Source organism: Struthio camelus, chromosome 7 (genome assembly GCF_040807025.1).
Source record: "Struthio camelus isolate bStrCam1 chromosome 7, bStrCam1.hap1, whole genome shotgun sequence".
Lineage (NCBI taxonomy): Eukaryota > Metazoa > Chordata > Aves > Struthioniformes > Struthionidae > Struthio > Struthio camelus.
Genome location: NC_090948.1, coordinates 21,645,962 through 21,662,138, shown reverse-complemented (window position 1 = coordinate 21,662,138; position 16,177 = coordinate 21,645,962). Strand labels below are relative to the sequence as shown.

Sequence of the window (16,177 nt, the reverse complement as noted above, 5' to 3'; positions counted from 1 at the left end):
GTTATCAGAGTGTTGGGGTTTAGATTACCATATGCATCTGGAAAAAATGGTAGAAAGAGGACCAAAACATGAAATTTACTGTCAGTCTTCACTGTGTTTCAGTCAGCCATCTTGCTGTGAGACCCTTCCCTGATAACAAGCAATTTTAACATATGAGTGACTTTCTTGATCTTGGTGCGAATTGGGTTTTTGTAGCTGTAAGGGTGGGATCAGTATTTGGACTGGTGGGGGAGGTATTCCTACATAAATGCAATTAATTCTTGATTAAAAATGAGTCTAAAAAAAATCATGCTTGTCCAGCCAGTACGCTCTTAGTATCAACACTCTGCCTGTGCTCCTGTCGGCTTTGGTCAGGCTTTCCTTCCCTTTTGTCTTACTAGTCTGAAAAGGCCTAGCCACGTTGCAGTGTGATTTCACACAGCCTTCATTTAGAACAAAAGGGAAAATACGCGAGTAAGTTTTACTTCCTCTTTGTTGCCTGATACCACTTTCCAAATGATAGCATTCGGTTTATTTGATATATTTTCACTAATTTGTCTCTTTTAATATTTATTACTTAGACTTTACTTTTGGTATCATTCTGATACCAAAACTGGAACAAGCCCTTAATTTACCCTGTGGATCAGGACAAGTGGTGGGATGCAATAGGGAGCCAACAGATTAGACCTTTTCAAAATATCTAAGCTATCCTTAATACCAGATTCTCAAATCCTGGGTCTGTAGTGTGCTGATTGGTCCAGGAGTGTAATTATGCTCCAAGAGGAATAGAAAGTACAAAGGATTTAGAAGCCCGAATGAAACTGTAGACCCCAGAAAAAACCATTAGGAGAAGGAATATTTAAAGCAGATAGTGCAAGTGCAGAGAACAGACTAATGTTCCGGGTCTGCTATTTTATTTAGTCTGATACGCCTTGTGCAGTCCAGACTGCTGGAGTAAATAATGAAACACGTTGTAAGAAATCTGATTGTGTGTGGAAATCTTTAATCTCCAGACCTACATGAAAGGAAAATAAAGATTACATAGTCTGTTACAATGAAGTCCTCATTAATGAATTTTTGTGTGTATGTGTATATCTGGCTTTAATAGTTCCTGTGGAGAGGGGAAGATACGAGAATACTGTCTGTGATCTCATTGTATGGCTTCATAGCCTGAGAATTTGTTGAGTGACCAGCCCTGCTGAACTTTAGTTGTACAATCAGCAAGAAAGGCCTACCAAGAAAAAGATGAATAGAAAAAGACAAAGTTGATAAACGCATTTGCCTGTCTTCAAGCAGTGCCATTGATTGCTCAGTTGCTGGTCTTCTGAGATAACTGTAAACACTTCTTTTAATTGCTCTGTGCCTCAGTTTCCCCATCTGCAAAATATCTGCTTCTCTAAAGGATTTTGAGATTCTTACACAAATGATCAAGGTGAATTTAGAGACTGGGTGGGAGCGTGGGTTACTTGTTAAAACAGATATTTACCAAGTCAGGTCATAACATGGAAGAAATACTGACATTTCATGCTCTTCCTAATAGCATTGGCTTAGGCTTAGCAGAGTAGCTTCCGAGGTGAGAGGTTACCCTTGGGAGCAGGGTATGCCTTTTGGGATGTGGCAGCAGCACTCCTTAAAAAAAGAGTGACTCTGAACTATGTGACTATGTGAACACTGACTCCCATAAAATATTACCCAGGTTTTCCCAGCACAATGTACAGCTTGATGATGACTGAAGTGGGCCAATGCGTGTACCAGGACTAAGTATAACATATGACAAATGTCCCTCCCACACAGTCATGAGGAACAGAGTCATCCTGTTTACTCCATGCAGACAGAGTCATCACACATTTTCTGCCCATGAGGTTATATTGTTTTCCTCAATTATCTGTTAAAACAACAGCAGTGAAATCCAGAGTGTTGTTGAGGTAGAAAGTTTCAGGTTGACGCTCCTGGAGAACTAGGAGATTTTGATCAGTCTCCATCTCCTAATGATGAGTGGAGTATGGGCTATAGTAGAGTAGGTTCCCATCCACTGGTGTGTGAAGGATCAGCATTTGCATCCAGGGTAGGTGTCTGCTGGGACCATCTGTTCACTGCAAGTTTTCTGCTGCACAGTGACAAGGTGGTGTCACCCTCTTCATCCTGGAGCTGCTGCGTGAGCGTGGAAGTGAAACTGGTTCATCTGGCTTGTAATGGGCAGAGTGCAAGCAGTAAGCAAACTGCATAGCTGATGGATGGTGAAGACGGAGAATCCCTGATGTAGCATTATTGTTGGTTTGTATCCCCTAAACCTGTCTCATAACAGTCTTTTTTTGCTTTTTTTTTTTTGCTTGTTTTTGAAGGGAGGTGTATGTGTATTGGTGGTATAGGAGGACTGGCTCGTAGTTTCTGAATTACACTGCTTTTTGTTATTTTCATTGATACATTAAAACGGAAAGCAAAGAACCACTGTAGAGAAAGAATCCGTTTCCTAGAAATGGAGGTATACTATTGCATTTGTGCTTTGAGGGGAGTGTAATGATGTGTTGAAGGTTCTTCTAGGTTCTTATAAGACAATAAATTGGTCAAGTAGAGCAATGAGCTGTATTCAGCTTGGTGACAGTACCCCAACTACCTGTCTATGCTATGAGTTTCTGCATGTCCTGTCCCTGAATTTGGAGCGGTCAGCGTCCTAGACTCTAATCAGCACGTGGCTGATTTTGTTGGAGACTGGGAGACTGGAAAAGCCTGATTTCCACTGATGTAAGTGTTGTGATTATGTAGGCTATGAGTAGCAGGGTGAGGTCACAGAGGGCTGGCTACAGCAGAGTAGAGTAGAGTTGCTGTGGATACAGAGCTGAGTCAGTGACCTCCCAGAAGACTGTGGATTCCGAACTTAGAAGGAGATGAGAAGACCTGGGGTTGCAAAGAGGATACCTGAAGGATTTATCTACCTATAGTACAAGATGGTCCCACAGTACCTTTGATTTTGATGGAAATCAGGCTGCTAAAAGCACTGTCGTTCTTCACAAAGGCATATCCAGCTCAGTTTACAGAATCAACGAAATGGGTACCTACCTTTTGAACAGAGCTGTACTTCTGCAGGGCAGAAGAGCTGAGTGTTGCTACCGATCTGGGCCAGCACACCCAGGTGGAATCCTTGGCTTGTTCTCACAGCTTCCGTTCCAGCCAACGTCTCCAGCCAGTGCTTCCTCCCCGCTGCCAGAGACAGGCAGCTCAGTCAATGTGTAGCCTGGCTCTTGAGTAGTGCTGTTCTGTTGCAAATCTGATGATGGTTATGGTTATGATTTCTGTTTTACAATGGGTGAGACTAAAGTATAGAGAGAGGATTCGGCTCAGTGGTAAAGTTGGGGCTGGAACCCAAATTTCCTACCTGGTTTATCAACTTGTCCTTCCAAAGCCCAGATGAGTTGTGTAGCATATGCAGGCCCATCTCGTGGGAGAGAGCTCCTTCATGTGATTGCAAGGGTAGTGATACTCTTGTCCAGGAGCAGAGTGCTTAGCCATTAGAAGCAGGGGAAGAAATAGTAGCTACCAGCATTTCCATGCTTCTAAACTCCCCAGCTCCAACACTCAAGGCTATCAGTGCTTTGTTTCATGGGACAATGGGATGGTGGGGGTTTAATGCTACCAATAAATAATGAGTTTTTTTATTTTTATTTATTTTTTTAACTTGAAGCCTGATTTCAGCATGGACAAAGGAGCAGCGCTCATGTGGCAGCTCGAGGATTCACCTGGCAAAGCACGACAGCAAGAGCAAAGCTCTGATGAGGGAGGTGAATCAGAAGTGCCAGGACAGGCTGTAGGCAGCAAGGACAAGCTGCCCCAGAGACATACTCTCCAGTGGGAGACTTTAGCAAGACAGTTTGTGGAGTATGAACAGGTGGCCCCATTTCTCATCCCAGAGGAGCAAAAGAGAAGGCTGCTGGACTTTCTTCCGCTTTTTTTAAAGGTTTGTTCTCCTTATTGCCTTTGGTGTGAATGCTGAGGATACGGTTGAATTTCTGTGGTTGCATGCATTGTGTGGCCAGCGGTGTTACTTCAGCATGATTGCTGTTTCTAGGAGATATGCCCTTTTATTCCATTGGGAGGATAGGGAAATGCAGTTTCTTGTCCTCCTTTCGTCTACCTAACTTGTTACATTAGCATGACAAAAGTATATGAGAGCACCACTTTATTTGCGTGAATGGCTAAATACTATTCTTGGAGTCAAGGAATATGCTGATGAAACAGGTATGTTTCAAAGTGAGTACCATAAGAAGAGGTTACTGCATGTGTGTTTCATCTCTTCTATTACTGGGTGCAGTTTCAGCCTGGGGTAATGTGGTTGGGGCATGCAGCCAGCTAAGGCAAATGCAGGCACACCTACAGTCTCTAGGTGGAATTTTTGGGGTAATGACAGTGCTGATGTCTAAGTTTAGTACTTGAGAGAGAAGTTCTGTTACAGATTGGAAAACTGTGGCATGAGAAGATGAAGATCATACCATGGGTCAGGGACACGGCTTGGACCAGTAGTTAACAGGCTGCCCCACCTATTTGATTCCCTAGAGCTCCCATTAGCCAAAGATTTCTGAGACAGCCACGCTGGAAGGTGGTCCTGGGAGAGTCTTGTCACGAGTGGGAGCCTTGAGTGTTGCTTCTATTTGCTCAAGTGCGTGAAAAAGTGCAGGGGGCTATTTAGGTTGGTAGACGGTGCAGTGATACGATGGCAGAGCATGGTAGTGTGAGAGCCTAGTGGGAGAAGCAGAAAACCTGGCATATATTTAAATGTACTTAGGCCATGTCTCAGTGCGAAATAATTATTTTTCTCCAGAATTACCCAGGCTATGTATGGGCTATAAAATTTTGATCTGTGTTTTTATATTCTCTCACTAGGTGAGTCTTTCAGAAAGAAAATAAAAGTTGCTTTTTGGTCAAACCATGTTTTAGTGATGGCACATTTCAACCATCTGTACTTGTGAGTTTTCATGTTTCTTGAGTAACCATACTCAGACCCATCTGTTCCCCACCTAGCTGAGCCAGTTCTCTGAAAAGAATTTAGTGGGAGATGGAGAAGGGGAAGTTGTTAATGACATGGTCACTTCATCTGTGTGGGAACACCGGGGCATTCTGAAGTGAGAGGGACATTTTGAAATGTGCGTGCAGGGAAATCTCCTCAGTGCTATGAAATCTTTGGTGTCCATGACAATAAAGAAGAAATAATGTCTGGATAGTAAAGAACATTTCACTCAGCTGGATGGAGCATGAACCTGTGAAGTTTGCAAGTCTTGGTGCAGTGCAGGGCTATGAAATTGCTAGAGATGCCAGGGCCAGTCAACAGCACAGTAGGAGGTCACCCTGTGGTGTCAGTGTGATACAAACAGATTAAGTGCAAATTGAGTGGGTAGGACCTGGTGTCACCTGCAGCAAAGACTTTGTAATATCTGAGCACAGGCTTGCCCTGGTCAAAGACAGCGCAGACAAAATGAACAGCCTGAAAAAGCAGTGCGTAGCCTGGAGTCTCAGACCAGAAGTAGCCTTCTCACTTAATCTAAGTAGCGCTACAGACATTTTATATAATGACTGAAAAAAGCTTCTCTTTTCACTGCTTCCTCTTCACTTCTGAGTTTGTTTGCATAGAATTGTGCCCGTCCTGAACGAAAGCCCATATTTGGACAGAAGAGGTGTTGCTTTCCACATAGGTGCTTGTGTCACTGGAAACAAATCCCTCTCTCTCTCTCCTTGCACATGGCACTGCAAATGCTGGGACAGACTTGGCTTTCCAGACCTTACCACCACTTTATCAGCTCACAAAAATCCTGGCTTTGCAGAGGGCAGCGTTTCCTCCTCAGTCTTCAAAGACTGCTCTTCAAAGTTGGATCAATTCGCTAATACTGTTACAGTTCTCAGTAGAGGCACCTTCTTCTTCCATGGATCTAGCTTTTGAGTAGCTTGCCGCGCGTACTGCGGTTCTTTCCCTGACGCAGCATAACAATGAGGTGTAGCCCTTTTGCTTGAAGCAGGAGGCACCTGCTTCTCCTTTCTTGGAATTATATTTCCAGAACCCCTGTCTTCCTTCCTCTTCTGAGCTGCATAGGGAACACACATCCTTAAAGCTTTAAGGTATAGATTCACTCCAAAGAAAATAGGTTTGCTGCAGAAGGTAAGTTTTTCTCCAAACTTCCTCCTCTTTTGTGAGCAGTGTCCTGTGGGTTTCTTGTGAAATTCTTCTCTTGGGATTTTTCTGCCTCAGATTTTCAATGGAAATGAAATTCTCAGATTTAAAGTTTCTGAGTTCTATTGCAAATGTTTCACATGATTTGGTCTTTAACTACTGTGTGATGTACATGAAATAAGAAGGTCATTGCCAGGTAAGGTTATATAGAATAACTTCAGATTTGCTGATCATTAACTAAGTATGAACAGGGAGAATGTCTTCCATGGGAAGGTCATTTTTTGGGAGCAAAACGTTCAAAGGACTGAGGAAGCTGTTGCCACTGAACAAAGATGAAGAAAACTACAAAAATCTAGAAGTCTTATGAACTTTATGAAGTTTAGAGACAGCAAGGCAAGAAATCATGTATTTATGCTCAATCATACTTGAGGAAAAATAAAGTTTAGGACATCTGGGAAGAAGGCAGCTATTCCCCGGGAGGCTGTGTCACAAAGGCATTGGCTGTTTTGTGCATATGTAAACCAATCATACATTTTCCTTCCATAGAGCTAAACTTCCCATGCGTTAGGGTTTGTGGAAATTGATTTCCTGAGTTGTGCTAATGCTCACAAATCGGAAATTTTAAATTCCTGAAAGATATTATGACTTCAAAATGTATTGAAAATGGCGATGCAAATTTCTCATTGGCTTAACATTTGCTTTTCTGTCCTAAGAGATGGATTCTTGCACTCTCCTTTTCTGAGATGAATCAGTGGAGCTTTGCACTGCTGTGTAGGCATTTAGATTCAGATATATAGCTAGAGCATTCTGGCCTTGCCTCATAGATTCAAAAGTACGTTGTGGAGGATCTGGCCCTTTAGCTTTGAGTCATCATATCCTTCCCCATAAGACTTTTACTCCCTTGATGTAAGAGCTTCCTGTTTTGTGCCAAGCCCCTGGTCTGGCCTGGGAAAACACATCTCAGTTCAAACTGTACCTGCTGTAAAGCTATGGGAGCTGTCCCTTGCCGCCTCCTGTTTAACTGGGGCCTCTGCAGAAGTAGTCTTCCTCCTTGGAGGATTTTCATTCCTGTTTTTTTTCCTTTCCTTATTTGATCGCTCAGGTGCCAGTGCATCTCTGTCTTTTTGTCTTAGAGTGCTTTGGCTTTTACCCTGGCTGGAGAGAGAAGGCACTAACCAGGGGCACAGTTGGGATGTGGGGGCTCATAACTCACTGATGTTTCTGGATGCAGGAGGAAAAGGTGTTGGAGGAAGATGTTAGTCATGTGCTTGTGATTCAGGCCCAGGCTGGGATTCATTTTAATGTGACCTCCGTAGTTTTCCCCTTGGTGCCTTAGAACGACAAAAGCATCAGAATGTTATATTACGTGGCTGGCTTTTGAGCTAGTATCTCTCCACAAAGGGCTCAGGAGCTCAGAAGGGAATATGTCATCCCCCTCCACGCTGCAGCAGGATCTATGATTCCATGTAGGCTCTTCTGACACAGCGCTCTGTATAAAGCTGGCTGTGGATTTCTTGTCATTGTGTTTTCCTAGCCAGTTTTTGTTCCTTACAGATCTTCCTCCACTTTCTGCATCAGATGCAGAGTGACCAAGGGGCCTTGTGACTGCAACTGAGGTTCTCTAAAGATCATTTTTCATTGACATCTGAAAAAGTTATCTATTTTGTTAATATTTATTAAAAACGAACCCAGGAATACTGGGTGATTGCATTTCACTCTTTTGCAGCCAAAGTAAGTGTAGTTTCAGAAAAGTCAGTGTAGTGCGCTCTGCATCTAATGAAGCAAAGAGAAGGTGCTGTCCTGATTGCTGTAGCTATTCTTTGCTTGCCTGATTGCAGGTGTGGCAAAAAGAACTCTTACTTTATGGGGGGGGAAAACAGCTTGTGTATGAGCAGCCTTCAGAGCAGAGAACAAACAAGCAATTGAAAGTAAAGGTAAGGAATGAAATATACTTGTAGAAGAGCTCAAAGAGTTGCACTGATTTCTTGGTAGCCGGTATTATGGGAAGTCTCCTCTAGATTGTTTTAGGAGAATAATTGCCTTATTTTTGTTACCTTCCTTTCATCATCTGGCCTTTACACCTTTATTTTTTTGGATTGAGCTTATTGCAGGAGGAGACTGTTGTAAAGGAACTTTTTAAGGTTGCTGGGGACAAAGGTGTCCCATCCTGATCTTTGGATGTGTCTGCAGCACTGTTGCTAAGTTATATACTAGTGTATGTGGTGTTGGAAGTTTGGTATAAAAGTAATGGTACCTGACTTAGAGAGACTAACTGGCTATGATAGCATTAGTCTACTGGCATCTTTTATGTTGCTTTTGAGATTAAACTATTTTTAGAAGTCTGGGCTAAGAAACATTTAATAGGGAATCTTTTTGTCAGGGTCAGAGCAGGGAACCACAGATCAAGTCTTGTTGTTCCTTCTGTTGTCGGTTCTGCATTGATTTGCTTGTCCGTTCTTGAACAAGTAATTTTTAAATCAAATATTGTTTTCCTTTACTAGCTATTTAGGACAATGCCTTCCTGTTTAGGGGTTCTTGTTGTAGTTTAGGAAATGTTTAGAAGTCCTGGGCTGGTAAATGTTCATTGTCATAATTTCAACACTTCAGAAGTGCTGCTTTTTCTATAATGGAACTGAACTATATTCAGGATTTAAGCTGGTTTGTAAATATACCAGGCAGGAGTGTCACTCCTGGCGTTGCAGCATACATGGCTCTTAACCACAGAGTCAAATGGGTTAAATCAACTCATATAATTGCTGGAAAAGCATATCCAGTGCCTTCTGGGCTAGGGTGTTGCTGCTGTTCAGCTCCTCTTCTATACTTCGTTTCATTTCCTTAGTTCATAACAAAAGTTATTTCTGTCCTGCAAGAAATTCTGAGTTTTATGGCCCTTACTTTCATCCCAGACAAGGGTAGAATTGAAAGGCAGAAAACTTAGGCATGCTTAACTAAAATCTCTCGGAATTTTTGTTTTGTTCTGTGATTTTTGTTGTTGTTGTTTTTTGGGTCCCTCCCCAGCAAGTCAAATCAACTTCTTGAGCTGAAAGAAGTAGTTCAGTTTCAAGAGAGCCTTAGTGGTAAAGTACCTCCTGGGAGCTGTAGTCCTGTATTATTATGGCTTCTTTGTGACAAATCTGTTGCAGTGCTCCAAAGGCGCTGCAGTTCCAGTTCTGTTTCAGACTCTAAGTAGCTGAGACTGTGCAGTGAGTTGTTGAACTTGGAAAATGCTTCTTAAAATTTTATTTCTACTTAATTGAAAATTCATTTTTTTGCTGATGATGAGCTTCAATTTTGGGAGACAAGTTTCTGAAGAAGAAAAGGCTTTTATTGGAAAACTTTTAGACAGCTGCAGATGTAACCTCTTCGGGGTACAGAGTGTACATACTGTATTTAGAAAGGGACTAGCATGCTTTTTCATACAAATAATTAGCAGTGCTCTGGCTATGACATACTCTTACACTGTTTTGATTGTATGCATTGGGGGAAATAATATCAGTGTTCTCTAGCGGGTCCGTTATATGATTCAAAAGGTAGTTCCAAGTTGACTCCTCTATCTGTGGTGCTAGGCTCCTGCCTTTCTGGCAGGATGGTACTGCTTGATGGTCCTGGTTGGGGAAGGAATTGTGGAGGCAAATATTAACTTTCTGTTTATTTGTTTACATGTGTTAGTACTTCTCAATACACCAATGACATGCTGTATAAAAAACGTTTGAACAGTTGCTCCTGCTTGGGTTTCAGGCCTGGGAACAGTCTGCTGGAGCAATTGTATTTCCCAACGTTCAGCTGTTAGCCAGCGAGGTTTCCAAACTTCTGACGAAAGAGATTAAGAACCACCTCAATGGCAAGCCTGCAGGTAATGATCATGTACCACATCCATTGTGTGCTTGTTCTGTGGCTGTGCTGTTTATTCAGCTGTCGTCCATGTTACAATACGCACTTAGCTTGAGGGAAATAAAGGGGGAACAGAAAACGCTAAACGTAGTAACTCAGATCTTTTAGTCGCTGTGAACTAGCATTGGTATTCAACAGTTGCACTGAAAATCTGGTCTTGTGTGCATGCCATGTTGGCCATGGTTTTGGAACCTTTGCAGGTGGAAATGTAGAATACTGGAGAAACACAGTAAAATAGCATGTTACGTTTACTTTTCTGAGAAGCTTTGTTAACGGGAAAAGTACTGCTAGCCCTGCATAGCTTTCCTGTTGGCTGTCATATGCTCTTTGCATTGGTCAGCTGGCAGACTTGATGAGCTTATCTGGTGTTCCTGGTGAAGCTTGTAACTTTGTGAAACATCTAGTTCACTGGCCCGAGCCTGGTGCTGGATCAAGATCCTTTTAAGTCCTTCCATTCATTTCAGCATGCTTCTGTTACTATAGTTTTGTTAAATTTGTCAGATCTGTTAAGAGAGGATCAATGAGGTATTTTCATCTTTCATTAAGGAATTGAAGTTTAATGTTTTTGTGATAACAGAGGAAGCTCGGTTGGCCTTGGAGCAACTGCTGCAACAGAAAAGGGAAGTGGAAGATGGCCATGTGCTCCTGAAATCGGTGTATCTGCTCTCACAGACTGACTTGGTAAGAGAAGTGACTACAAAGGCTTTTTGGTTTGGTTTATTTTCTCCTTTTTAGTTCTGAAAAGTTGAGCAGCAATCCCAGCAGTGGAACATCTACATCTCATAATGTATGTTCTATCCCCAGTGCTCTGAACATCAGCGTGCTCAGAGTATGCAGTCAGTTAGAGGACACCCCACCAGGTTTACAATCCAGGCTTTTAAAAAAAGAGGGGAGTAGTGGTATGTCAGATGCATTTTTTTATTTTGATCATAGGCAGCTCTTTTTTCTAGTGTTTCTCTGATTTTTCTCCAAAGCCTATCTCTGCTCTTCAGGCTTTCTTTGTTACTCCAGCTTACATGTTAAGGAGATGACTAAGCAAGGATATCTCTCTGTCTGATAATGCTGCAGTTAGTCTTCATTGTGATGGCCTCTTACTTTGAAGCACTGCAAAGCATTTCATAAACTCTGCTTGTACAGCAGCCCTGAATGCTGACTGGCGTCAGCAATACTGCCTGCTGGTGGGGTAGAAGGGGTGCAGTTATCCCCAGCATGGAGCTGAACAGTTTGTGTCCATCTTATTCAGATGAAAACGAAATCTTACTGTCAGCTGTTAATGGACATGATCTGTGTCACAGGAAAGAGCTCCATAAAATTATACCTTGGTAGTCACAGCATGAAGTTCTTGGTGAGGTTTGCGCTTTTTGCAAGTCTAAGACATGTTGCCATTTTTTGTAGCACAGCCTACCACAACACTTGATGTCACAAGCCTGTTCTGTTCAGGTGGTCGTTATTGCTGTTGTCTGCCAAGCAAGCACGCTGCAACGTTTCCTCTTCTCTGCGAGTTTTACAGGGCCATGGTGGAGATGGGCAGAAACTAAGTCCCAAGAGAAAAGCTAAGGCCTATGGAAAGAATGTGCTTTTTCATTTATAAAGATATGATTAGAAGTGTGTGTGCAGTTACTTAATGGATTACAAATATAAAGGCATTATACAATTATATATTATACAATTATAAAGGCATTATAGCTAAACTGGCACTACGCTGTGTCAAGGATGGAACAAAGACCTGTGCTTTTAACATAGCAAGCATCTATAGCTATAGGCTCTCCAGTGAACTAATGATAAAGGCGCTCTCTGCCCTAGGGCTTACTGCTAGTTAACTGCTAGTTTGCAGATTAGATGCTTTATCTCTTGCAGGCCTTCTAATGCAGGACGTGCTTAGTAACTCTGTCAAAGCCCTAATTCAGCTGGGGCAGGAAGTCCTGGGAGCAGCTGGCAACATGCCGTCCATGTGTTTGTTTCCACCAAATGGATTTGTACAGTGGTGGCATGTGGTTGCCATGCTTGTGTGCTCTAGAGCAGTTGTAAGAATAAAATGCTTAAGTAGCTGGTTCATGTGCCATGACTGCAACCAGTGTGCACATACAGCACAAGGAAAGTGCAGTCAGTTTCTGGAGGGGCTGATTTTGATTTTTCCTTGCTTAGAGGACTCTGTGGAACATCATTGGATCTGGCCTTCCAGCTGCTCTGATGCAATGCCTGTACCTTTTCTTTACTTTTCCTCTGAAGAAAGCCAGTGATGATGGAGAGAGAAGTGAGGCTGACACTCAAATTCAGGAGATGCTTGTTCAGGTGAGATGCTCCTTTGAGTGTTTCTTTGCCCTGAGCAAAGAACGTTCACTCAGACTTTGAATTGGAACTAGTGCCTGTTTTATTTTGCCATCCTCCTGATACTTGTTATAAATGCTTTTCAGTCCCTACATTTAGTCCTTTCTTTGGTGACATTTGAACCAATCTGAGATGACGCTGCTATAGCTTTTATTTTGTTGTTAAACAAAATAGTGTGACTTTGTAAATTGGAAAAAATCCATTTAGAATATCCTAATGGTAGTTTTACTTGTTCTTTTCACTCCATCCTTCCTCTGGCATCAGTATCAAATTGTGATTCCCTCCCCCCTCCCCCCAATTAAACTTCCCCAAAGCTGGTGATGGATGGGACCACCTATGTTTTGATTTTTTTTGTTCTTCAGTTAGACCTGATTTACAGCATCAAGTTTTTATTCACTTATTCCTGTGTTTAGGTGTTTGGGAGGGCTTTGATACTATGGTGCTACAGTCCCCTGTGAGCTCTGAAGTGACCTCGCCCAGAGTTTTGTGTTACTTTGGTTTGCGGTGGGTGTGTACAGCTATGGTCAGGTTGGGTACCTGCTGGCCAGTGGATCTTTATACCTCTCCCAGATATTTGCAGGCGTGTGTACTGCAGTTGATGTTTGTCTGTTTTTCAGATAATGCATAATATATACAAAGAGGAACAAGGTGTGGAGGAACTTCTGGCAGCTGATAAACTTCAGTCATTAATTATAGCAACAGCTTCCCTCTGGGACCAGTGTAGCCCTTCATGGAAAGTACCCACAGGCCATGTGCTGCGAACAATTTCAAAGGCTCAGACCAAAAACAGCATTGTGTACCTCCAAGGTTTGGTTTAGTAATTTGGCTTTTCATTTTCTCATACTTGCCCTGAGAATGAATTCACAAGAAGAGTCTCCCTGGGGAGAGACTTTTATCTCTACATCATCTGGTAGTCAGTCATCTGCAAAGTATGGGCTTTTGACTTTCTAGATAGGAGCATTGTTTAGTGCTAATAGAAAACTGGATGCTGATTTTTTTTTTTTTTTGGGGGGGGGGTGCGTGGGGGGCAGAAAAGTAAATTACAGGCAGGAGCCTGTCCCACCCAGTCCCACTGATGTGGGCAACCGCAAGATGTATTACTTTTAGTTATGCGACTTGACATTGAGTCTAAGCCTCATCAACACTAAATGCTGTTCCTCTGGCAGTATCTTCAGTCTTGTATCTTTTGGGAAAATGTCATAATTGGTTCCGAGTGATACCCTCATTTTTTCCTAGGCTATGTTAGAGTAAGCAATTTTCATGTTACTAAGAACTGTAAAGGTCGTTAGTTTCTTACAAGGAAAAACATCAGTATAGTTTTTGTATTTTTTTAGATTGATTTTGTTTGTTTGTTTTAATTGGGTTTCCTGGGTGAGACTGAAAGACTGAGGAATAATAGTTAGTCCTGAGAGCAGTGAACTGTTTAGGAATTTGGAAGCTCTACTGGGAGGATTGGCCATCAGGTTAGATGAGTAAGGCTAGATTGCATTGCTCAGAGCAAAAATATATGTATATATGTGTGTATATGTATATATCTATGTACGTTTATGTATATACACATATCACATTACACATGCCTTATTGAACAAAGAATTAATCTGTGAACGCTGTACAAAATGTATGATTGACTTAGTGTAAGACAACTAAATATTTCAGCTTCCACTTAGCTTGTACTAAGACAGCTGGATTCATTATGTTATCAGTTTTGCTGGGTGGGTGGGACATTTACTGAGACTGAATCAGCTTTTAGGGGTTAGGCGAGGAAATGTGTGCATGCTTTTGAAGGGAAAAAAAAAAAAAGAAATGTTCTTTGTGTAGCCTATGAGTGTGATTTTTTTTTTTCATATTTTCTCCTCCCTTTTTCCTCCAGAAAAAGAGTTGACTGCCTCTATTTTATTGGGAAATAACTTTTCAAGCATATTGTTCCATTTTTACTGTAACTTTGCACTTGTTTGACTGTCAGTCCTTACATACTTACTATAACTTTTTTCACAGCTGTGGACTGCATTAAGATATCTATTCAGAATCTCTTTAAACTGACTGATGCCTTACCTCCTCATGACATGTGTGAAGCTGTTAGTATCATCTTGTGTTTTGTGAAAGACTCGTATCCCATATCATCAGCTTTATTAACAGAGTTTGAGAGTAATGATGGCTACCAACTCCTGCTAAAAATTTTACTCAGGCAAGTATAGAGGTTTTTAGTGAGTTTCTAGAGGATGGTAAAACTTCATTTTCAGAAGGTATGATTTTGTTTTAAAATGTAGAATGCCTAGGTAATTCCATGTGGATGCAAAAAGCCAGTAATAAAGACCCTGATGCTACAAACCGCATTGCTATTTTAGGAGGGGAAGCAGGGCATAACTTCTCCTTCTGAAACCACAAGGGAAATTAACTTTAGGAGAAGTTAGTCTAGAGGTGGGGCAGGGGCTTACCAATTACAAGGCAATGGCTTTTCATCAGTTTTTAGTATTAGGAGGGATCAAGGTCAGAGACACTGCACTCTCATTTCAGTTAAGTAAACTCTTAATCCAGGAAAGCAGTGAGCTAGGGAGAGAAAGCCGATCTCTTTGTTGCACAAATGAAAATAAAATAATAATTTAAAAAAAAACCCAAACTTATCTTACGTCTGAATGGTTAAATTCTTCAGAACTGAGATAAATATGAACATAGCAGGACCAAACCTCACTAGTTATCCTAATCAAAAGTACAAAGTAGCATCTTTTACTCCCACTGTCATTTGCATTGTCTAATCAGGCTCTGAGTTTGCTCTGTCAGAACTGTGCCTTATATCACTTCCCCAGAAGCACTTAGCAGCTTTGTTCTGGGTGGTGGTTTTTTTTTTTTTTTTTAATATCATATGAGGAGAGTGCTTCTGAATCTTCTTGATCCATTGTCGTTTCCACAACGGCTTTGCCTTTCTTGTCCAGCGCTTGTTAGAGCATTGATTCTCGATCAGTGGCTTAGCCTGTGAGAGTGATCTTGTAGTTGGAATCTAGACAATTGTAGTTTGGATCATGATTCCAATGATGTCCACAGGTGAGCGTTCTTTGTGATGATTTTTGGACTGTGCAAAATTACTGACCTACAGCCAGAAAAAGAGTTTGTCTCTGGTTTGGTTTTTTTGCATTTTTTTTTTCTCCTGGCAGTTTGTTCTTTAGACACCATAATTTGTCTATCTTTCCCTCAGAAGTGAGCTGTGAGAGATTAATACTTCTAATGAAGTTGTATCCATGTAAGGGCATAAACAGCTAAGTTATATCAGTAAGGGCTATGAATGCCTCCTTCCTTTTTAAATGGTATAACTAGGCTGGAGAGAAATAGCATGCAGGTTTTCAGGGCTTCAGATTTGTCTCCCTTCCCAGCGTTTGCTGGCAGAGAGAGAAGAGAGAGAGAGAATTTCTTTCCTGAATTCTTTTTTATGAGCAGATTTCCTCTGCTCTGATGCTTGAAATTTGTTCTTCATGTAAAGATAGTCCTGCTACTATGGTTCTTCCCTGCTGACAACGGACCCTAGCATTTGCCCTGGCCCTGTTTTTTCTTGATTGGTTTGAAACAAAACAAAACATGTTTTGTTTTTTGTTTTGTTTTTTTTCTTCTTCTGAGTGATTTCCCTAACTTCCAGTGTCAGCCTATTGCTCTGCCACTAACCCAGATACTGCCATTTTTCTGAAGAATTAACTCCCTCTTAAGCACCACAGAACAGGACAACATGATAAGTAGCTGTCTCTGACATTTGACAGACTCTTGCTTCAGTCTAAACTATGGCAAATCTAGGCTACAGCTCAAACCATTTCATTACCCGGAAGAGACGTTGACACGCTA

The 16,177-nt window shown here is 41.7% G+C and overlaps 1 protein-coding gene across 8 annotated transcripts in view; it reads left to right on the top strand.

Moving 5' to 3' along the window:
- Nucleotides 1-16,177, top strand: part of WDFY4 (WDFY family member 4) — a 151,290-nt gene that overhangs the window by 5,388 nt on the left and 129,725 nt on the right. For 7 of the 8 annotated variants that reach the window (XR_011142195.1, XM_068950147.1, XM_068950141.1 and 4 more), the window contains 6 exons: nt 3,659-3,931; nt 9,872-9,986; nt 10,602-10,705; nt 12,170-12,316; nt 12,970-13,159; nt 14,348-14,537. Coding sequence is in view for 7 of the 8 variants with exons in the window: in XM_068950147.1 (XP_068806248.1) it covers nt 3,671-3,931; nt 9,872-9,986; nt 10,602-10,705; nt 12,170-12,316; nt 12,970-13,159; nt 14,348-14,537 (1,007 nt within the window). In the remaining variant the exon portion in view is untranslated. Of the gene's footprint in view, nt 1-2,094; nt 2,254-3,658; nt 3,932-9,871; nt 9,987-10,601; nt 10,706-12,169; nt 12,317-12,969; nt 13,160-14,347; nt 14,538-16,177 lie in introns of all 8 variants that reach the window. The other variant, XM_068950143.1, reaches the window with a different exon arrangement.